This window comes from Carettochelys insculpta, chromosome 1 (genome assembly GCF_033958435.1).
Source record: "Carettochelys insculpta isolate YL-2023 chromosome 1, ASM3395843v1, whole genome shotgun sequence".
Taxonomy (NCBI): domain Eukaryota; kingdom Metazoa; phylum Chordata; order Testudines; family Carettochelyidae; genus Carettochelys; species Carettochelys insculpta.
The window spans coordinates 122,856,151-122,880,184 of NC_134137.1; the positions used below are offsets into that span (position 1 = coordinate 122,856,151).

Genomic DNA, 24,034 nt, shown 5'->3' on the forward strand with positions numbered 1-24,034 from the left:
ACAGTGATCCTCAGCCAATGGATTTCTAAATGACAGACACATGGATTCACTCCTCTCTGCCTGCCCTACCACACAGCTTTACAAGATTGTATGGTTTTGGAGCCTAAACAGTTCTTTAATGTGATTGCTTTACTCAAGACCACCACACCTGATGCATCAGGCAAAACACACATTTTGAATGTTATCCCATGTCCCAAGGATATTATGATGAAGTGTCAACTTTCCTCTCTTTTAATTTGTATCATTCTCCCCAATGGCACTAATTTGACAGCTGCTAAGCTACTTTTTCTACATTTTATCAACTTTAAAAACAAAGAATCATCACAAAGGGTCACTCAAATCCTCTGTTTCTTAGTACAGGCAACAGGTAAAATGTACACTGCAAAATGTAACAGACTAAGCTAGAAACCTATGAAGGGATGACAGATATGTTAATAAAGACTGAAGGGCTGTGAAGTGAGCATGCATGCTGAATGGATCCCTTAACCCTTCCTGATCTTGCAACTGAATGCGGTACTCCACCATTAACTGTGCCAGCTCTGCTCCCTTCTCTCCATCAGCAAAGAGCTGGGCAAGCCATCTTTGCTGCCAGGCTGGAGATGGGAGGCAGCCAGGGGCTCCCTCGAAGGGAGTGCCACCCTCTGTGCACAGGCCTGAGCAAGCTAGAGGCTAAGAGCTCCAGGAGGGAGGGGCAGGGAGGGCATTGTAGTGTGTCTCCATGGGTCTACTGATGTGACTCTGCTGTTGTTGTGTTGAGGGTTGGTGGGGGAGAGGGGAAAGGAGCACGACTGGCACCCCCCACTTACACAACTTCACACTACTCCCCGCCCCAAGGAGAAGTCCTCCCCACTTTGCATACACCTGCTCTATCCTGCTCTTACTGTAAAGTTCAAAACACCAGTACAAGTAGGATAATTCCTTCCTGTCATCTTTCAAGGAGCGAAGATCCAGGAGTGAGAATCTTGCATGAGGATATCTTTAGAGAAGCAAAAGTGCAAGTTAAGTAACTACTTCCTTTAATAGTCTAAAGAGTTATTATTTATTTTATGAAAAATACCTTTGCTGTATTGCATTCTTCTTGTAAAGTTGAAATCTTGTGCTGGTACGCACGTACAGTGTGCTGGTGTTGTTCTAAAGAAGTCCGCAAGTGCTCTTGAATCTTGTGTTTTTCTGATGTTAGTTCAGCGAGCTGAATCTGCAAAGGAGAACGCACTTCAACAAAACTAGCATTTAGTCCTCAGGACTGACTCCCCTTTTCATTAGGGCTATATCTACACTACAGAGATCTTTTGAAAGAAGTCCTTCCAGAAGATCTCTTCCGAAAGAGCATGTCCACGCACAAAAAGGGGATCAAAAAGCGATCTGCTCTTTAGAGAGAGCCAGGATTGCTTTTTCGAAAAAAGGGGCCCACAGAGCATCTACATGTTTTCTTTTGAAAGGGCTTTCAAAAGAAGACGTTTTTACTGAAACGGGAAGGGAAGAGCGCTTTTGAAAGGCGCACCACACATTCTTTCAATTTAATTTTGAAAGAACGCTTTGTGTGTGTAGACGCTCCACTAAATGTTTCAAAAGAACTTTCTAGTGTAGACGTGGCCCTAGGCATGAAACAAAGCCTACAGATATTCTGGTATTGGGAAACCTAAAAATGACTATATACACAATAAAATTAAAAATTTTAATGACATTACACAGCCATATGTTGGAAGGTATCTTAACAGTATCACAGGCCTCTTTTATCGTTTGAGCTGTACTTAATGCAAGGGCAATGTATTTATTTAAAACACTTTAAAAATAAATTAGGGCAGTGCTTTTTTTTTCCTTAAAAAAAAAAAAAGATGCCAGTACTTGGCCAGTGACAGAGACCCTGCACAGTCCAGCAGCTGGGACACCAAACCCCACTGGCAGCCCAAGCCACAGGAACCCTGGCTGGGGAGCAAGAGGGGACCCCATGTCCCTGCAGCTATGAGCTGGCTGGAGGGTGGAACCACGCCAGCAGTCCCAGCCATGGGAACCCTAACTAGAGGGATGGGAGGGACCCTGCACCCTCGCCGCTGGGACAGGCAACCCCGCCAGCAGCCCGAGATGTGTCACTGACAATGTTGCAAGCAATACAAAGGTGGGGTAAGGGCTGAAGAAGACTTCTTACTCATATGCTTTTAAGGTTCTGAATGGATGGAAAGTGTCCTGGCACAATCTTAAGTGCCACTAAATGTAATTTTTGTTCATTTTAAAAACCCCTCGGATATTGTCATTTCCTACACCCGTGGTTACACACCAGTCAGGGAGGAAAGAGATGAATGGGCCAGTGCATCGGAGAGAAAAGCTCAATCCACTCCTGAGTGTATGCACATCCTGAAGGAGATGAAAAGCTAGGATGTAGCTCAGAATTACTGTAAGATTTTTTTTCTTGATATATGTATGAATCACCACCAATCACACCTGCATCTTAGTTTCCTCACTGGTTAGCAATTTTCCTCCAAGTGAGTGGAAGGCTAAAAGAGGTTTATCCCTGTGGTCAAACCAATGGTATTCCAGAACACAGCATCCACCACCAAAAAAAACATCTTCAAATGCTGAAGGCTCCAACTATTTTCCCTTGATGAGAGGGATGTAGCTGGCCTGTTAGAGCAATAGCTGTACTACCCCACAGCACTCTCTCTAGTTTCTTATGTAAGAAAGCTTGTGCTAACATCAAAGAGTAAAGTTCCTTGCCTTATAGACTTCCACTTGTTGTTGACTGGCCTCTAACTCTCCTTTTAATGACGCTTGAAATATTAGATGGTCATTTTCCTGCAGGATAAAGGCACTTTGGTTAAAACACTTCATATTTTTAAATGTCAAATCTAGACTTGCAACTAAATTATGAGCACTAGGTCTAAAAAGCATAATCAGTAAATTGAGCACTTACAGCTTGCCTGGAATCTGCCAGTTCTTTTTTGGTTTTCACTAGCAGTTGTTTTATCTGGGAGTTCCTTTCCTCATACTGTTGCACAGAAGACTGAAGAGATGCTAATGCAGAATTATTGATGAGCAAAAGGAAACAATTGTGTAATGTGCTTTCATCAAAATATTATATTTATAAATGAAAATGTTATGCATAAAAATATTCTAAGTCAGAATTTTCTAAAAACTGATGTTGCCAACAAGCAGTTCACCAAGAGTTCCATTTAAAATTTCCAGTATCATACTGGCTTTTTCACGCATAAAATATCATCAAGCAAATTATGGTTATGCTTAAGATAATGCCAAATAATGCAATGTTTAACACACCATTCTTTGGTCATGTTTTTAAGTGGAGTTTTACTACTCTACCAAAGATTTTCTGTCACTCAGCTCTTTAATAAATAAAAATTCAGAAGCGACTGCAGCTCTCCAGCTCTGGGATTAACATACATATGTGAGAAATTCAGTTGCTCCAGTAAGACATGACTATCAGTGTAGTGCTTAGTAAACAAGTGACAGATGAATTACAGTAATTCATTCCACATATAAGAAAGGAATGTTGACAAGTCTTCCAACTATTTCTTGGCAGTCATCCTTGTCTCCTAATTTGAGACTGTTAAGATATCTATCAAAACAAAAAAGAAGTCCAGTGGCACTTAAAGGCTAACAAAATAATTTATTAGGTGATGAGCTTTTGTGGGACAGACCCACTTCTTCAGCTCCCCAGTTCAAACCATGTGTTAATGTGTCAAATATTCAAATTTGAAACATTAACACACGGTTTGAACCGGGATGGCAATTTTCTAGCTTGTTATAGGGGTTCTTTTACATACTTTGCTTTATCTAATTCTTGACTCCCCCCACCCACCTTCTGCCCCTCTGCTCTCTGATTTGCTTACCATGATGATAATTTTTCTGATTCTTCAACCTTGATTACTATTTTTAGTTCTCTGTACCTTAAATATTGAGACTGTTCTGGTATGGCTACGATTTGAAGAAGTGGGTCTGTCCCACGATAGCTCATCACCTAATAAATTATTTTGTTAGTCTTTAAAGTGCTACTGGACCGCTTTTTTATTTTGATAGTATATAGACTAGCACGGCTATCTCTCTGTAACTGTTGAGATATATGTACACATGGGCTATGTCTACATTAGAAGCATCTGTCCACAGAAGTTACTGTTGACAAGGAAATCTTGGCAGTACTCGGTCAACAGATTGCATCCAGGCACAACTTGCTCCCTTGACAGAGAACTGCCAGACTGCACTGCCCTCTGGTGCCAAAAAGCAAAATGGCAGCTCTGCAAAGAGGGCTGCCAGGCAACTGGAAACTCCCTCTGTTGACAAGTGTCTTGCACTGCACTTTTGTCGACAGTACTCCACCCAGAGATTGTTATGCCTCAAATTTTTGAGGAATAATACTGTCGAGGAAATTGCAGAGTTCTGTTGAGAGAATGCTTTAAGCGTGTGGATGCTCCCTGAGTTATTTCGACAGAGGGCCTCTGTATCGACAAAACACCATAGTGCAGAGACAGCCCCAGACACTCCCTTCTGTTGACAAAAAACTCTAACATAGACCCAACCAGGATGTTTCCAAGGTGTTTGCCTTCTCTTCATGTTGAATATAAAGAAGACTTACTACAAATAATGAGAAATGTAACACGTCTTTACTCACTCATTTCTTCTTGTAGTGTTTCTTGTTTTTGTTTTTGAATTCTGATCTCTTGCTCAAGATCTTCAATTTTACAATTTTTATCTGTAATCTTCTGATTAAGTTCTTTCACTAAACGCTCATAATCTGCTATTTCCATATCCATTAGTGTACTCTTCTGTGCATCCTGTAGATTACATATTTTGTAGCTGCAGTTTTAGAAGGTCACAGTTTAAAATTCCTAGGGCTGTTTTGAAGCATTTTTGTTTTGATTGCTCTTTAGGGCAACACTGTTCTTCACAACTCTAATTTTTGTTAGTCTATAGCCACATACTCAACAGAGGAAAACTTACCCACTAATGTTCTAAATCTAATTTGTTTAAATCAAAGCAAGGAAACAGCTTAAACTATTAAAACATTCTGTCTTGTGTGTTCTAAGAAGGATTCTAAAGGAATCTGGCTCTGGAAAAGCAAAAGATAGTCTTGCAGTTAGGCACTAGAGTGGGACTCAGGAGATCTGGATCTAATTTCCATTTTCATTCAGTCTTCTGTGTGCCAACAACAGTTTTTCTAAGTTTCAGATCCCCAGCTATAAATGGGACAAGACTTCCTGACTCCCACCCTTTGTCTTATTTGGATTTTCAGTTCTTGGGATAGGGTATTCTATCATGCATTATGTGCAGCACAAAATACAGCAGGGCTACAACCTCACTTGGCTCCTCTGAGTACTACTATAACAGATTATAATTATAATTACCCTACCCTCCTGGCCAGCTCTAACTCCTGCATAGTTTTCTGAAGATGTTTCTTTTCCTTCTGGAGTTGCAGCTGAAGCTCTTCAATTTCCCTGGTAGCACTGTTGTGGTCCTGAAAATAAGTTGAAATGCTTTTTAGTTACAGAATTTGAGTTTCACAATTTTGTGATGCATATGTCACAAAATCCATATTAGAAAGTATGTCAAGCTTTTTTTTTTTTTTTTTTTTTTTTTTTTAAAAAAAAGTGCTTCCTACCTGCAACTTAAAACTCAGATGGATTATAAAATGAACAGTAAAGTTAGCTTAACATACAGTCAGGGAATATCCCACGCTTTTTTTCAAAATGGTCCCACAACATTGCTTTTACCTTTATCTTTTGTTCTTTTAGAAGTATTTCAGCTTCCAGTTCTTTGTCCACTTTTGCTTTGGCTCTTTGCATTTCTAATATCTGGGCTTCTAGCAGTTTACTATTAGACTGGAGAGTCTCAATACGAGCCACAAGGTCTTCATTGGCAGAGTGTAGTTGGTCTTGCTAGAATGATGTTCAAAACAAGATGATAGTAGAAGTTAATATTCTTTAAACTTTTACAGGCAGAGATGTTGACTGTGGTTTTTGGTTGCTGCTTTTTAGAAGACACACAAAGAGTTCCACACAATACCCTTTGTAAATTATTTCTGCACATGCATGAACATGACTGGACAAAACTGTGTACATGCTAATGTTTAAAACCAGAATAAGAAATAGCCTGGTTTAAAAATGTGTGATACAATTTGAATTCCTACAGCACAATTTCAGATCCTTTGGCAGTTTTCTTTAAGGGGTGGATGGAGAACTGTGGGTAATCCTGGAAAACTATTTACTAGTTGTTCAGGAACAGCATGCCAACCAGAGCAGTATGTATGTACGCATCTCTTGGTTCAAATACAGCTACCTTAGTTCTGAGCATATGTTAATGGTATCAACCCCAACACCAATGAAGTTCCTTCAATACCACCAAATGTTGCCAATTTATCTGTTTTAAATGGCAAAAAGCTAAGGCACAGGTTAGAAATCTGTCCCTTTCTGCAACTCTAGTCCAGGCATTTACATGGTTTGTTTTGAATCATCAACATGTTCACCATATAGTCTCAGCTTCCCTCCCTTGTGTAGATCCAGGATTATGGATATATGCATGAAATAAAAAATAGCAAATATCTAAATTATTGCCCATATTTCGCTCATGAAACATTACATATAATTCATCTGAAAAAATTCATCTGCTGGATAACCAGCAGAATGTATTCAATAGTGTATGGGGGGTGGAGGGAAAGAATGATTTTAAAGTCTCCTGAGAGTATTTCAGCCAATCAGTGGTGGCCTAAATCTAATCATATGACCCATTTATTTTTAAGATGCTTTGGGTACTGACTGGACACATTTTGCCTCTGACTGCTGTACTTTCTGAGGGAGACAGGACAAAAAATATCCTCACTTTTAGTCCAAAACCTTTTAAATGTACAGTTAGGGTTAATATTTTACAATAATATGTTGTTTTGGTCAAAAAGACAAAAAATTCTCAGTCCTGGCTAATGGCCGCTATACTCTGTGCCACTAGAGGGAATGGCTAGTATCAACAAAGGGTAGATAATGCTCTGCACTACCCATTAGATATAAAGACTTACGCTGTGTGACTGCTGTCAACAATATGCAGCTGCTCTTTTCTGAGCACCAGCTCAAGCTCACATACTACAGCTGTTGACAAATTAGCATAATTTCAAATTTCTTCCCACAAGTCCAAACACATCCCTAGATGCCTGCAGTTCAGAGAGAAATCTAGATATATTTATTATCTCCCTATTTTTATTTGACTTTTTTCAATATACAAATATTCCAAACACTGGGGCTATTTACCTTGCCAGAATATAAAAAACAGTTTATTTGCTCACATATATTCAAAAATGCAGAAGTAATTATAAAAATATTTACAGGGAAAATTTATATAAGTATGTGTCTATCCAAACTGAAATGGTACTTAAGATTAATTACTTCATATTTGTCACACAAATTATTTGCTCTGTCACAGTATAAACTACCTGCTGAGTTGAAATTTGTAGTTGTCTTTTAAGGTCGTCCATCTGATGTTCAAGATTACTTGCTCGGTCCTTTTCCAAATCCAGCTGTTCTCCTTGCTTATCATATTCCACCAAAAGATTCTTGAAACAAATAAAAAGAGCTTTAATTTTTGTTACATACATGTAAAAACCAATGTGCTTCTAACAGAAGAGTTTGGACATTCTTATAATTTCAGTACTTGATGTTTCTTATTGTGACATCAGAAGTATCACAGGTGAATTAAAGTTGCAGTACCATTCTAGGTTCCAGTGAAAACACCTTTTCACAGTTTCCTCTCTAGGTGCAAGTCACTTATGTCACAGATTTCTGCATAACTGGAGGAACTGAGGCGGCCTGATTTGTAGGCATTAAAATGCATATGGAATATGCTGCACAGGTTACAAAATATATTTTCAGTTCAAGATTAAGAAGAGGGCTGAAAATAATGTAAAGGCATATTGGTAAAGAAATGACTTTTCTTAGCAATAGGGGCTGAATTATTTTGCTTTCAGAACCCTATATTTTTATGTTTTGTGATTTTGCAATGAACTTCATCAACAAGTGTTTTTTTACTTAGATTATTTTATATTTTTTCATTGTCTACATGGAATATCACCATTCAGATGCTCCTAAGAAACTCTGAAATTCACACTTGAATGAAAAGTAATGGAGGGTGGAGAAGGGAATCGCCAAGTTTGCTGCTGATATTGATTTTTACACAATTCTGGTTTAAGAAGGCAGAAGTATTTTCTATTGATTTATAGTCTGATAGTTTTGTTTTTCTACAAGAAAAAGAACTTATTTAAAACTAAAAGAACTGAAGAAAGTTTGCTGAAAAATGCAAATATTGCATCCATTATTGTTTCTTATCTCTGACATTAAAGGTAATTTTTGGGAATGCTTTGTTGCATGTGTTTTAAGGAGACAGTTTTCCCTCACAAAAGCATCATCCAGATCACTGTTTTCTCTGCTTCACCACCTGGTCACACCAGCCACACAGAATGACTCAAGGACACTAAGGTAGCAAGCATTTTTATAAATATCTACTTCTAGGAATCATATCGTAAAACCTTGCAATACTTATGAGGCTTATGCCCATATTTTAATAGTACAGTTAGATTTATTCATGTATTTTTAAACCAAATATACATGCAAAGGTGAATTCCTTGTAACACACAAAATTAAGCATTTATTATTTTTAAAATTCACTTTTGGCTAGGTACCAAACTTGGACTCTCTAGATATTAAAGGATGAATGTCTCTCAAAGTTAAGCCAAAAAAAGAAAAAAAAAAGTTTACTCAAAGTTTTGCAATTTAAATTATAAACACATCTGTCATTGCACTTGTGCTCCACCTACCCACCCACACATGTGAACAACAAATTTAATAAAATAGGTACAATATATGCCACTAGATGAAAGTATAAATTCAGGGGTTACTTCATCCAGGTGAGAAATGGTAATCGCTGGACAATGAACAACATATAATAGTTTAAGAGAGGAAGAAAAGAACACAGCAGCAGCAAAGAGAAGAAAGGTTGGCTGCCTTATTATGAAAGTAGCAACCCATGGACACTTGAAACTGGCATCTGGCTGGGAAATGCCTTCTTCAAATAATATTTTCTGATCAACAGAAGCATTTCTGAAGATATAGTACCTCTTACCTTATAGCTTTCTGCTCCGTGGATGATGTCCCTCACAGAAGCAGACAGCTGATCTCTCTCTGTTCGTACCAATTCTAATTCTTCTCTCAAAGCCTGCACCTTATTACAAAGCAATATGTAATGGTGTGATTACCACAGAAGCTTACAGTCCAGAGAGCTCTTCAATATGAGGTCTATATAAGTTACCTCTTTTCTACTGGCATCTAATTCTTTCCTTGCTTTCACAGCAATGACTTTAACTTTATTTAACTTCTCTTCTCTCTCTGCAGATTCCTTTTCCAGACATACTAACACAAAAAACAGAAACTAATTCATCTATGCAATGAAATGAAGTCAAATACAAAAATAACAACAACATGAGTTAAAAACATTAACAAAATAAAAACAAAACAAAACTATATGCACTCAATGCTACTGAAAAAGCAGGAAGACATTTAAAACATTTCATTCACTTAAGCTCTTAAAGACTTTGTTTGAATGCCAGGATTCCCAGCTACACACAACATTATAATGGTAACCAGTTTAACTGTTTCTGAGAGTTCCATTAGCAAACTTTGGTTCGTTAAGATTTTGAAATTCAAAAACCACTTTGCCAGCTACTCCTTTGATAAATATAGTTGTTTCAGTTGTTTCACTTCCTCCCTAGAATGTCATTGGCATGCAGGAATGCAAGGATGAGGTGTGTTTGCCTGAGAGGTGGGAGATTTTATTTCCTCGCTCTTCCCTTGAGGAAACTCTGAGGATTCATCCCAGCCATACAACTACTGTCCTTTCAAATTAAAAAAAGAAATATAACAAAAGAAATCCCCAGACACCTTGCCATCATTTTGCTATACAAGGAAGGAGCAGTACATGAGATTCTCTCTCTTAGAAGTCAGTACCACCATTCCTTATGCAACTGAACAGGTTTTGTAGGGACCAAAACTGGGAGAACAATCAAACCCAGGACTATGGTGCAGAACAATATCTTCTAGGCCACAAAGCTGCCACTAACATGCACTGGTTTTTAATGCTTTGGACTATCCTTATATGTGAAAGTAACTGGCTTTCTATTATTATTCTGGCAACTAATCTGCACTATCATTCTGTGTTTGAAATGAAGAAGACAACTATAAATAACTGACAGACAAGCACATTTGTGAGAAAACATATCTGATTCTAAAATATTCCATGAGGATCCTACTGTTTTACTATATTATCAATCCTCTTGGTGACATTCAATGATTCTGCTTCCATCTAGCATGAATTTTCTTAGCTTAGGAGGCTTGCCGCTCTCTCTCAAAAAGTTACATTGTTCAGTAGCGTCTTAGCTGTTAATAATTAAAGATTATTAAATCTTCCCCTCCATGTGCCACAATTGTTGTTAATTTGGGTCAAATGCACACAGATATCTACCTCAAAATAAAAACTACTTCACTGTTAGGGTGACAGATCATTGGCATATTCTAAACCCTTATTGGACACTAGGAAGTCATTTGCTTATTTGTACTGTATTTCTCAGAGTTAAAAATGAAAGATGAATTATGTGAAAAAAATGAATTAAAAAAGTCACAAATAATAAAATGCAAATAAACAAGAAAAGCACCAATTTTTTCTTGTAGTTCTGCTACTGAAGACTGTTGGTCATTTTTTGCAGAAGACTTCTCCATGAAATCCTGTGATATAAAACAAAGACAATGGAATATTACTAACATTATGGTATATGCTATTTTCCTGCATATCATAATCAGAAACTGATCATGAAATAATAAATTTAAGGCCAGAATCTGGGCTATTTCTATACAAATCAGATTTATATAAGGTTTTACGTCTTCCTGATAATATACAAAGATACTTAAAATAGAACGGCAGGAAACTCCACCTCATAGGAATGGCTTTCCATCCTATCCTGTCAAGATTAAGAAACGACAGACCATGTAGTACTAGCCAGCTGCTATTTCTCAGTCACTATTCAGCACTAACAATGCTCTGATGTAAGGAAGTTCCAATACACTTACAGAGCAGGGCAGATAGATAAACAAACAAAACTTAAAGATCATTTAAGCTGTAGTTTTATAAAATTTAAGAGCTAGAAAACATTATTTGGACAGCTAGGCCACTTCTCATGTAAATGAAGGATCATTTGTGGGTACCAGCAGGAAAGGCAGAAGGCTATATTTTTTTTTTAACTAAGCTTTTAATGCTACAGTATGCACTGTATGTAAGAGAGCACTATGATTGCTTGGCACTCCAGTACATAGAGAGAGAAAAGCCTGTTGAGAATCCATGGGTCAAGCTTAGTGGTGTAGGCAGCACTGCAGATGTGGTGGTTGGTGTCTGCTACAGGCCGCCAAATCAGGATGATGAGGTAGATGAGGCTTTTTTAGACAAATGAGAGAAGTTTCCAGATCGTGGGCTCTCATTATCGTGGGGGACTTCAATTACCCTGACATCTGTTGGGAGACCAATATGGCAGTATACAAGCAGTCCAGGAAATTTCTGGAGAATGTTGGGGATCACTTCTTGGTACAAGTGCTGAAGGACCCGACCAGAGGTTGTGTGCGGCTCAACCTGCTGCTTACAAACAGGGAGGCACTAATAGAGAAGGTGGAGGTGGGGGACAACCTGGGAAGCAGCGATTATGAGATGGTAGACTTCAGGATCCTGACCAAAGGAAGCAAAGAGCAGCAAATTACACACCTGGGACTTCAGAAAAGCAGACTTTGACTCCTTCAGGAACCTGATGGGCAGAATCCCGAGAGATGCGACCATGAAGGGAAAAGGAGTTCAGGAAAACTGGAAGTATTTTAAGGAAGCCCTATTGAAGGCGCAGAAAGAAACTGTCCTGATGTGCAGCAAGAGAAGTAAATATGGTAGGAGACCAGAATGGCTTAATGGGGAAATCCTTGGAAAACTTAGGCACAAAAAGGGAGCTTACAAAAAGTGGAAACTGGGACAGATGTCTAGGGAGGGGTGTAAACGTATAGCTCAAGAATGTAGGGCAGTTATCAGGAAGGTGAAAGCGCAACTGGAATTGTGACTTGCGAGGAATGTGAAGGATAACAAAAGTTTCTACAGACATGTTACCAAGAAGGTGATCAGAGAGGGCGTGGGGCCCCTACTGGATGAGGGAGATAACCCAGTGAGAGATGATGTAGGGAAAGCTGAAGTACTTAATGCTTTATTTGCCTCTGTCTTCACGGACAAAGACAGCTCCCAGACTAATGCGATAAGTGATGCATTGTGGGATGAAGGTGGACAGCCTTTGGTGGCGAAAGAACAGGTTAGGAGCTATCTTGAAAAGCTAAATGTCCATAAATCGATGAGCCCGGACCTAATTCATCCAAGGATTCTGAGGGAGTTGGCACGTGTTGTTGACGAGCCCGTGGCTGTTATCTTTGAAAAGTTGTGGAGATCGGGAGAGATCCCAGATGACTGGAAAAAGGCAAATGAAGTGCCCATCTTTAAAAAAGGGAAGAAGGATGATCCAGGGAACTATAGGCCGGTCAGTCGTACATCAGTCCCTGGAAAAATCATGGAGGGGCTCCTCAAGGAAGTCATTCTGAGGCACTTGGAGGAGGGGAGAGTGATCAGGAATAGTCAGCATGGATTCATGAAGGGCAAGTCATGCCTGACCAATCTGATTCGTTTCTACGATGAGATAACTGGCTCTGTGGATAGAGGAAAACTCAATGGATGTGATTTATCTTGACTTTAGCAAAGCTTTTGATACGGTCTCCCACAATATTCTTGTCGGCAAGTTAAAGGAATGTGGATTAGATAAATGGACGGTAAGATGGATAGAAAGCTGGCTAGGTCGGGCCCAGAGGGTAGTGATCAACAGCTCGATGTCCGGATGGCAGTCGGTTTCTAGTGGGTCCTGTTCTGTTCAACATATTTATCAATGACCTGGATGAGGGGTTGAATTGCACCCCCAGCAAGTTTGTGGATGACACTAAGCTAGGGGGAGAGGTAGATACGCTGGAGGGTGAGGACAGGGTCCAGACTGACAGACAAATTGGAAGACTGGGCTGCAAGAAATCTGATGCGGTTCAATAAGGACAAGTGCAGAGTCCTAACACTTGGGCCAGAAGAATCCCAAGCATTGTTACAGGCTGGGGTCTGACTGACTCGGTAGCAGTTTTGCAGAAAAGGACCTGGGAGTTGTAGTGGACGAGAAGATGGACACGAGTCAACAGTGTGCCGTTGTAGCCAAGAAAGCTAATGACATATCAGGTTGCATCAAGAGGAGCATTGCCAGTAGATCCAGAGAAGTGATTGTTCCTCTTTATTCGCCTTTGGTGAGGCCGCATCTGGAGAACTGTGTCCAGTTCTGGGCCCCCAATTATAGGAAGGATGTGGACACACTGGAGAGGGTCCAGCGGAGGGTGACCAAAATAATTAGGGGGCTGGAGCGTATGACTTATGAAGAAAGGTTGAGGGAATTGGGACTGTTTAGTCTGCAGAAGAGAAGACTGAGGGGGGACTTGATAAACAGCCTTCAACTTACTGAAGGGAGGCTGCAAAGAGGCTGTTCACAGTGGTCACAGATTGCAGAACACGGAACAATGGTCTCAAGTTGCGGTTGGAAAGGTCCAGGCTGAACATTAGGAAAAACTTTTTCACTAGGAGGGTAGTGAAGCATTGGAATGGTCTACCAAAGGAAGTAGTGGAGTCTCCATCCCTGGAGGTGTTTAAGTCTTGGCTCGACAAAGCCCTGGTGGGGCTAATCTGATGGGTTTGGTCCTGCTTAGAGCAGGGGGCTGGACTCGATGGCTTTTTTAGGTCTCTTCCAGCTCTACTGGTCTATGATTCAAGGTAACATTTACTGTTGCCTTTTTGGCAAGGTACTCTCTATTAGAAACACTTACTGGAAAAAAAAAAAAAAAAAACTAAAACAGATGATTGGGTGGGGGGAGAGGAGAATGGAGAAAGGATTTTTCAAAAGGGAAAAATTCACTTTTGGGTCATTAAATACTGTTAAAATACTTTCTTGAACCTGCATTAAGTCTGAGATGTTTAGTCTGTATACTGAAATAACAAAAAGCATAACCTTTAAGGAAGTCAGTTCAGCTCTCACACTTTTAACTTCAGCCTCTCTTTGTTCTAGACTGAGTTTTAGGTTTTCTTGCTCTTCTGTACAAGATCCTTTCTGCTGCTCAGGCATTTGATTTTCAAAACATACACATTTTTGAGAGATCTCTTCCATACGGTTTAGAAGATCTTGGTTTTCATTCCTTGCTTTCTCACTGGCATTCTTCATCTCTTGAATGTCTAGTTGTAATGCTGTTTTTTCTAACAAAGCTCTTTCTAATTTTTCTGTCAAGAGATTCTTTTCTTTTTCAAAGTTTTCCAGCAAAGATCTGAGCTCTGCACACTGAGCTACATTTTCTTCCTGAAGTCCTTCAACCTGCTGTTGCAAATTAAGAACTTTTTCATCATTCTGCAAAGTAAGGCTCCATTCTTCTTTCATTTTTGCCAAGGATTCATTTGCAACCTGCAGTAAATTAACAACATCATGTTCCTTCTCATCATCTGAAAGTCTGGACCCTATTTGCTTAAGCAAACTGTAAAGTTGAGTTTTGACAAATAATCCATGTGCTTGTTTGTCTTCAAGCAGCATAGTTAAATGGTCTTTTTCTTCAACAGCACTTAGTAATTTGTGTTCTAAACTTTGAGCTTGTTCTTTAAACACTAGCCAATCTTCCTTTTCAGAGATAACCTTTTCCAGATCACTACTGACTTTGTCTTTTTCCTTACTGATTTTCTCATTTTCTTTACAAAGAGCATTTGTTTGAGATAACAGACTCTCTCTATCAAGCAGGAGAGCTTTTATTTGTTCCTCTAATTGCACTAACTTCTGGTTATTTTCATCCTTCTCTTTTAAAGCTTCTTTTAGTATACCTGTTAAATCCTCTACATTTTTTCTCAGTTCACTGTTGCACTGGTTATAAAATTCTGCTTGTTGCTGAAGTTCCAGAACCTTTTCCTGTTCTTTTTTACATATTTGTTGGAGATTTTCTACTTTTTCACAAGAACATTTCAGTTCCTTTACGATATCATCTTTCTGAGAGGCAAGACTAGTCACCTTCTCTTCCATTTCTTTTACTGTGGTCTCTTTTTGATAAAGAGAGGTCACCATTGCCTCTTTCTCCTCCTGAGAAGTGATTATTTTATGCTTAAGTTCTTCCACCTCAGCTTGTTCAGATGATAATTTTTCAGCTTCTTCCTGAAGACGATTCACCGTTTCAAGAAGAGCATCTTTTTCATTGAAAGCAGCTCTGAGTTTCTGCTGTAGCTCACTGACATCAGAAGCTTGCTGTTGCTTCATTGATTCAAACTCCTGACTGATCTTTCCAGCGGATTCTCCCAGTTCAGTTTGTAGAGTTTCCAGGGTTTCCCTCAAGCTCTCATAATTGAACACTGCTTCTTCCCTGTCCTGTATCAGCTTCTGATGCTGTTCCTTAAGATCTTGTATTTCAAAAATCAATGCCATATTTTCTTTTTCTGAACTTGACATTAAAGTCTGACGCAGTTCAAAAATCTCTCTCTCCTGTTGTTCTCTCAGATTTTGAACTTCTAGGTTATGCTCTTTTATAGTGATTTCATATTGGTGTCTTGTTTCTTGGAGTTCTGATTTTAGTTTCTCAATTATACAACAATGATCTTCTTTAGCAAGTTGTAGTTCATTAATTTTAAACTCTAAGTCTTCCCGCTCATGAAAATAATCATCCTTCACACGTTGGACTTCCTCCTCCAATTTTAACTTAACATTATTCATGTAGGTTAATTCATCTTTTAATATACTATGCTGAGATTCCAGTTCTTTTAAACTATGTTCTAAGTGTTTGACCTTTTCTTCCATTTTTGTGTCTACATAAGTTTCACTGTGTACATGTGTAACATCTGTCTGGTTTTCTTTATTTTTATCTAGAGCTTCTGTTAGATGTTCCAGTTCATGTTCATATTTCTCATTACTGGCAAATAGTTCATCCTTCATTCTTTCTTCTTTTATCAAGTTCTGCTCTGTCAAGTCTGGTTGTTCTTGATTCTTCTGGTTTCTCAATTCTTCACATTCTTTAGTGGAGGTTTCAAGCTGATGCATCAATTCTGACACTTCTTCCTGATGTGCACTCTTTAGTTGTATAAGCTCTTGATGCAGATTACTGATTTCACTACAGTAATGTTGAGTATTATTTTTGATAACGTCTTGCAGATTTTCAATTTCTTTGTTTTTGTCTTGACTGATAGCTTCCAACTGTTTCCTCAGACATAAAATCTGTTCCTCATACACATGCTTAATTTGCTGGACTTCTTCTTGGAGTCCTTTAGTTTTCTCTTGTTGACTATTATGAAGTTCAAGCTGTTCTGCAAGACCCGTTTGTTTCTTCACTTCTTCCTGCAGTTCTTTCTGCAGTTTGGTTAAGTCTTCATTGTATTTGGACTGTGCTCGTATTACTTCATCCTTAAGGCCTTCAATATCTTTCAAGTGGTCAATACTTGATTGTTCCAACTGCTTCTGCAGTGCTTCTGTCTTAGTTTCAGCAACCTAAACCAAACATATATGTCAATATATGTACGAAAAGAAAGGAACTAAAACTGAAAGTACATGAAAACCCAGTATATGTCTTCCCCACCCAAAAATTGGTGACAAAGCCATTTGTCTGTATAATAAATGTCATTTGAGCTCACACTAATGTGGGAGTTAGATATTAGTAGCCAAACTGGCTTAATTTTACATCTAAATAATTTATCAAGTATTTCAGGTAAGGATTTTCACTGCAAACCTTTTTAACTGTGTAAATCACCAGACAGCAGAAAGACCTTAGCTACAAGCTGAACGACCCCAGTTGAGCAATCCTGGGGACCCCCATGGAATTTGCCAGACCAGGGGAGGTCAAAGCTAGTCCCTCTTGTATTGCCAACTGCAGGGCTCTGCAGAAGAGGTGGCAGAATAGGGGCTGGCATTGACTGAGCAAAGACTGAGGAAGGCCCTTGGGAGGAGAAAATTGGTGTGGGATATTAAACAGAACAAAAGATTGCGTTGCTTGCTGTCCTCTACTCCTGATGAAGATGAGTTTTGGAGATTAATTCCTTGCATCTGAGTTTGTAGCTCAGAGCAGAAGTGGGGAAGAGTGAATTAAAAATCCCTAAAAAGGAGGAAGTAGAGGCTCAACCACTCTGATCAAGAACTCTCATCTGTGAAACTGCGTAATCTGGCATGATTTTTGTTAGCTGTAGGACCACTTATCATGGGTGTGGCCAAATTTCCCAGAGTTCCATAAAGTTTGTTTACAGCCATCAATCCTGGCTCTCAGTGTTCTGTGCTGTTACTTAGCTGTAAATTTACCCCTAAATGTCTTCCAAGAGCCTCGTAAGCAGCAGAAGCATTGGTAATGTGCTAGAAAATGTTGGTCTCCCATTGTCCAGTAAATTCTCTCATTCAGCACTGGTTAAGTCCCGAGGATGCTGGGCTAGAGAGGTCCAACATGTATCTCTCATTGCTGCTTAGATTCTGAAAACAGGGTTTCTAGATATAAGCAATGCATCTCCACCTGCTTAGCAAGAGACAGCCTACAGACCAGATCCAACCTGCCAAGCTGCTGGAACTGGCCCTCAGGCCACCTCAGGCAAGGACCAGCTTTAGGGTGCTTCCTGCTCCCAGTAGCTCTCTGCTATAGACATCACAAGGGGGGGTAGGCTTTGCGTGCTGCTCCCGCCCCCACCCCTTTTAAAATATCTCAGCTCCCATTGGCCAGTTTCCAGTCAATAGGAGCTCAGAGATTTTGCTGGGGACAGGCAGCAGTGTGCGAAGCCTCTCACCTCCTTCCTGGTTTCTATAGCAGAGAGCTACAAGGAACAGGCAGCAGTCTGGAGCAGTCTGAGGCTGCAGCAGGCAGAGGGCCTGTGCCAGGGCTGCTGGTCAGGAGCCACCCAGATAAGTCTCCCATCCAGAGCCTGCCTCTTTAGTGTGAAGTCAAAGGGACAACAGACCTGCAGGAAGTGGCTAGTCCTTTGAGACTGGAATTAACCTGATTGCTTTTGTGATCAGTGCATAAAGCAGTGGTTCTTAACCTGGGGTGCACGATGTCCTTTCCGGCAGTGCAAGACGTGCCAGATTTTTTTAGAAGGTAAATCATAGGTTTTGTTTGAATTCAGTTGGCCGCTAAGTGTTAGCGAGTCGACTACGGTTTACTTCCACAGCAAAACTCCACAACATCTCTGGGTAGTACTTGCATATTTTTGTATGCCTAACATACTATTATTTGCAGTGAGTAATAACAAAACTATTTGACATATATTTAATGTGCATTTAGAAGTGTATAGCGCCCCCCCTCCATTTTTGATAATGGGTGTGAGAACATATTTGAATTTTGATGAGGTGTGTGAGAACATATTTTGAGAACCAAAGGGGTGCAGACTGCAGTAAAGGTTAAGAACCACTGGTATAAAGGGTTCTTGCCTAGGTGATGAACTAGACTGGATTATGCAAGGGGACTGTCTGTGACTCCATACTTAAGATATTATAGTGCCTGGGATGTTTACAGATGAAATTTACTAAACATCTAACTACAGAAACCAAAGGCCAATACGTTTGGTGCCCTGGTTCTAAACAGGCTATCTTGAAGGTTTGTACTCAGGCTCCTGAGTCACAGCAGGACAGCTTGACAATGACCATTTAGACTGTGCATAATCCATTTGTTTTCAGGCTTGTAAACAGATGTAATAATAATTTTGGATATATATTCACATTAGTGATTATAATTAAAAATACATGAACAATATGAATTTAATTAACTAACGAACACAAAAGAATGAAAGAGAAGGGATTAAAAAGGTGACCCATACAATTAATTATTAAACTAGGAAACAAAAATACTGTGGACTTGAAATGTGTTTAGTATAAACATGTTATTGCTCATTTCACTACCTCTGCTTCTTGCTTCCTTTTAGCATTTTCTTTTTTGAGGGCTACACACTGTTGCTGGATCTCTGCTTTTTCCAGAAGGACAACATCCAGCCTTTCTGTGAGAGCCTAATTTTGAAAAAGTGAGAAAAATGTTGGGAAAAGGTAAAAATGCAAAATTCTCAGCAACATTTGCAAGGAGGCATTGCCACAGAGTTCAGACGTTATCCTTGAGGTTTTCTACTTATTGTACAACAGAAAAACAAGCCCAGGACAAGAACTACCTTCAGCCCACAGATAGAAGGCAGAGAATGATGCCAGCTATATTGCTAACAAAACACCTCTCACAGTTAATCCACTAAGCCAAATGAACTTGTTGCATTGGAAAAACGATTTCCTCTTTATTTTATTATTTATATCCCCAGATAAAAAGCCCTAAGTGTAAATAACTGTTTTAAACAGCTAACATTTAAAAAAATCCAAATCTTGTTTCAATAGCTTGCATGTACAAGAACTTATCATCTGAAAAGTTACATAAGCTACTTTGCTTCTGGCAGGATAGATGCTTTCACTACTAAAATCAACGTGCCAGAACAAATCTAAAAGTATTTAAAAAGTGTATTGTGATAAATTCATAAAATAAAAAGTGCTTTTTAACTGTTGGACTGAGGAAAACTGCTGCATCATTTCCTTATGGTGGCAAGGCAAATGTTTACCATTATTATGAGCTGGACTATTCTCCTATAGGATAAATTTAAGAATAGAAGACTAGTATTTTACTAACAGCAACGAAGGGTCCTGTGGCACCTTATAGACTAACAGAAAAGTTTTGAGCACGAGCTTTAGTGAGTCTGTACTCACGAAAGCTCATGCTCAAAACTTTTCTGTTAGTCTATAAGGTGCCACAGGACCCTTCGTTGCTGTTACAGATCCAGGCTAACACAGCTAACCCTCCAATACTAGTATTTTACTAGTAATTTTTAATAAAAGCGCCACAAAAAATTAAATATTTCCAGATCTGAAGTAAGATCCAGAAGATACCTGACAGGAAGAGTTGTGTGGATGAGTAGGACTGATCCCAGATAGTCTGAGTAAAACAGTTTTCTATTCAGTAAACACCACTAGCACAAAGATTCCCATTGGCAATATATTTTATGTAGTACATAAAAAACAATTATACATTCCCACCTGAATAATATCATCAGCTCCACCAGCAGCTGGTTTTGATTTGAGTTCAGTAATCTCTTTCTCCAATTCTAAAATTTAAAAAAAATAAAAAAATTAATTCACCATAATCATTATTTCATATTCCATAGAGCAGCGTCTAACTCAGAAGAGAACCTGTCTTTTTAAGGGTTTATAAACATAATCCATGTATTACAATAGTTTAGTAATGACATTAAATTTTAAAAAAAGTTTCAAAACACTAACCATCATTTTATGTTAAGATATGTTTGACATATTAGTGTTCAAAAGTTACAGTTAACAAACAGGCTGATACCTGGTATATAAAAATGTAACATTTGCCACATATAAATGGGTTAAAAGTTGTGAAGCACTGGATCAGGTGAAAAGAAAACAAAATATTTGATGCTAGCTCTGCCTGTGATGGGGTGTATCAGAGCCTCTCAGGCCCCAGGTGGAGGGCTTACAGCCCTGCCACTCCCTGCTGCAGAAAAGGGCACTGAAGGTCATCCAGCCTCTCTAGAGTGGCTGTGGGCAATATAGCCAACCAGTGTTGGTTCCCTGCAGCCCCTGTCAGGGCACAGCAGACTAGCTTAAGAACAGCTCCACAGCCACCATGAAATAATTCCTTGCTGGAACAAGAGGAGTGCGACTGGTTGAGGGAGCTACACGACGTTGGATACAGTTGCACTGGCAGAAGTGGGGAGTGGTAGCACAGAGGGAACAAGTAGCAGCTCTGAACTAGTTGCTCGGATTCTGTCAGGACAAAGCCCCTGAAGTAAGTGTGAAGAACTTGTAGGACTGTGGGGGAAGTACCCCAGGGAATCAAAGAAATGGCATAACTTAGATAAAGAGACACTGCAGGTGGTTATCTACAGAGTCACTGGGCTGAGACTTCAGTGTGCGGCCTGGGCCCCTGGCAAGGGGGATGTAGCCTGGACTTTGAGGCATCCCAGGAAGGAAACAACTATTTAGTGGCCAGTAGGAGAGCTGGGGCCTGAAACACCCAAAGAGGCTGAAGACACTGCTTCCAGGGGAAGCCCTGGAGTACCACTCCACAGTACAAGGACTGACACCATTGATAAATCCTTACTTAGTTCCAGAGTCGAAGTCCAAGGAGGGCTACAGGGAAAGAGTGCAAGTCTACCCATGCACACACTCAACCAAGCAGTGCTAACCAAAGGTGTGTGCACACCAGTCTACTGCTATCCTCAAGCTTCTTCCCAAACCAGGCAGGCAATCCTTTCTGCAGTTAACCCAAAACTGTACCAGCAACCTTTTACTATTGATTTTCAAAAGAAGCAATTCTGAGTAATTACACAATTGTTAATAAATTCTAAAATACTATTTTACGCCCAGAGCAGGGTTACATTACATAATTTGTATAGAATCATGGGCAGTGGGTGACACTAGGACTTAGGGAGGCAAGCACTCCCAGCCTTGCCCCCGATACCCATGGTCCCACCCCCCCATTGTGGCCACTGGCCTTTACCCAGCCCCCACACCACACAAAATGGGGCTGCTGGCCCCAAGCTTGGGATAATGCAGCCCTAGAGCTCTGGGCAGCCAGCATAGCTTCAGCCTCCCTTGGTCCTGGAGCTCTTGGCAACCAGAGGATGGAGTGGGTGCAGCCCCCAGTGGAGCATGGGCAACACCAGATGAGGCAGTTTGGGAAGGCACTACCTTTCCCCACCTACAGTACCTGTCACCCATGTGCAGAATATGTAAATCAACCATCTGGCTTGGAGTTTCTACCTACCTCCAACATGCAACTTGCTGCTGTATGCCATGACACAAAAAAGCAAGTACTCTGGCAAGTATGTGGAAGAGACACTCAATGAAAAGATACAGTTCAGTTATTCTTTTAAGCAAGTTGTTGTCTCCCATCACACTCCTCCATGCTTGGTTAGGAAGACTTACTGTGAAATCAGTGCAATGCCTTTTTTCCCCTCCTCCCTCCACTCTAGGCTTTCTACCATCATGTTCTCAAAGAGGTAGGGAAAATGGGACAAAGTGAGTTGCTGTAAAATTTAAGTTTTTAACTTGAAATAAATCCAGGGGTCAAATACAGTAACAAAGCAAACTACTTTTAAGTCAATACCAGTTCCATTTTTTCAAAAGTAACACAAGAATTTTGAACAGTCAAATAAATCCTTTTTATTATGGTACCTGTACATCTTGACTTCACTTTCTGCATAAGTACCACCTGCTTCTTTGCAAATTTGATGAGATCTTCTTTGGGTAAGGTATCCAGCTGTAAAATGTGATAGATTACAACATGTTTTCCCTATGCCTAATGACTAGAAAACTGAAAACAAAGAATATTAAGTATCTGACTTTAAAGATGCTAAAATTCAGCACATGAAACAGGTCTTACCATAAGCCTGTAAGCATGATGTACAGTACCATAAAGGTGACCTTCTAATTCCATATTAATTCTAACACATTTACACCAAAGGTTTTAAATAGGCAATGACAAGGTAAAAATAAGATTCAATTGTGAAGGGTTACTATAGAGAGATAGTAACAGAGAGTAAGCTGTGCTAGTCTAAACACTATTAAAACAAAAAGCAGTCAAGTAGCACTTTAAAGACTAGCGAAATAATTTATTAGGTGAGCTTTCGTGGGACAGACCCACTTCTTCACGCCATAGCCAGACCAGAACAGACTCAATATTTAAGACACAGAGAACCAAAAACAGTAAGCAAGGAGGACAAATCAGAAAAAGATAATCAAGGTGAAGCAAATCAGAGTGGGGGGTGGGGGGGGGGGAGGTCAAGAATTAGATTAAGCCAAGTATGCAGACAAGCCCCTGTAGTGACTCAGAAAGTTCCCATCACGATTTAAACCATGTGTTAATGTGCCGAATTTGAATATAAAAGTCAGCTCGTCCACTTCTCTCTCTAAAACGGTGCGATAATGTCTCTTCAGTAACACACATACCTTGAGGTCATTGACAGAATGGCCCATTCCATTAAAATGTTGACTAACTGGTTTGTGGATCTGGAGTGTTTTGACGTCTGTTTTGTGCCCGTTGACCCTTTGTCTAAGGGAGTTAGAAGTCTGTCCAATATACAAAGCATCTGGGCATTGTTGGCACATGATGGCATATATGATGTCAGTAGAGGAGCATGAGAAAGTGCCCGTGATTTTGTGAGTAACCTGGTTAGGTCCAGTGATGGTATTTCCAGAGAAGATACGTGGACAAAGCTGGCAGCGGGCTTTGTTGCAGGGAAAGGAACCTTTTCCTGGAACCTTTCCCTGCAACAAAGCCCGCTGCCAGCTTTGTCCACATATCTTCTCTGGAAATACCATCACTGGACCTAACCAAGTTACTCACAGAATCACGGGCACTTTCTCATGCTCCTCTACTAACATCATATATGCCATCATGTGCCAACAATGCCCAGATGCTTTGTATATTGGACAGACTTCTAACTCCCTTAGACAAAGGGTCAACGGGCACAAAACAGACATCAAAACACTCCAGATCCACAAACCAGTTAGTCAACATTTTAATGGAATGGGCCATTCTGTCAATGACCTCAAGGTATGTGTGTTACTGAAGAGACATTATCGCACCGTTTTAGAGAGAGAAGTGGATGAGCTGACTTTTATATTCAAATTCGGCACATTAACACATGGTTTAAATCGTGATGGGAACTTTCTGAGTCACTATAGGGGCTCGTCTGCATACTTGGCTCAATCTAATTCTTGATCTTCCCTCCCACCCTTCCACTCTCTGATTTGCTCACCTTGATTATCTTTTCCTGATTTGTCCTCCTTGCTTACTGTTTTTGGTTCTCTGTGTCTTAAATATTGAGTCTGTTCTGGTCTGGCTATGGTCTGAAGAAGTGG

The 24,034-nt window shown here is 39.9% G+C and overlaps 1 protein-coding gene across 7 annotated transcripts in view; it reads right to left on the reverse strand.

Annotated features, from left to right (window-relative positions):
• The window catches only part of GCC2 (GRIP and coiled-coil domain containing 2), a 54,514-nt gene that overhangs the window by 25,419 nt on the left and 5,061 nt on the right, over positions 1-24,034 (reverse strand). For all 7 annotated transcript variants that reach the window (XR_012645099.1, XM_074991140.1, XM_074991147.1 and 4 more), the window contains exons 3-16: positions 22,346-22,430; positions 20,180-20,247; positions 19,016-19,120; positions 14,138-16,633; positions 10,691-10,760; positions 9,292-9,392; positions 9,106-9,204; positions 7,424-7,543; positions 5,718-5,882; positions 5,357-5,461; positions 4,619-4,781; positions 2,909-3,009; positions 2,713-2,790; positions 1,058-1,195 (exon numbers count right to left, since the gene is read on the reverse strand). Coding sequence is in view for 6 of the 7 variants with exons in the window: in XM_074991140.1 (XP_074847241.1) it covers positions 1,058-1,195; positions 2,713-2,790; positions 2,909-3,009; positions 4,619-4,781; positions 5,357-5,461; positions 5,718-5,882; positions 7,424-7,543; positions 9,106-9,204; positions 9,292-9,392; positions 10,691-10,760; positions 14,138-16,633; positions 19,016-19,120; positions 20,180-20,247; positions 22,346-22,430 (3,894 nt within the window). In the remaining variant the exon portion in view is untranslated. The remainder of the gene's footprint in view (positions 1-1,057; positions 1,196-2,712; positions 2,791-2,908; positions 3,010-4,618; positions 4,782-5,356; positions 5,462-5,717; positions 5,883-7,423; positions 7,544-9,105; positions 9,205-9,291; positions 9,393-10,690; positions 10,761-14,137; positions 16,634-19,015; positions 19,121-20,179; positions 20,248-22,345; positions 22,431-24,034) is intronic.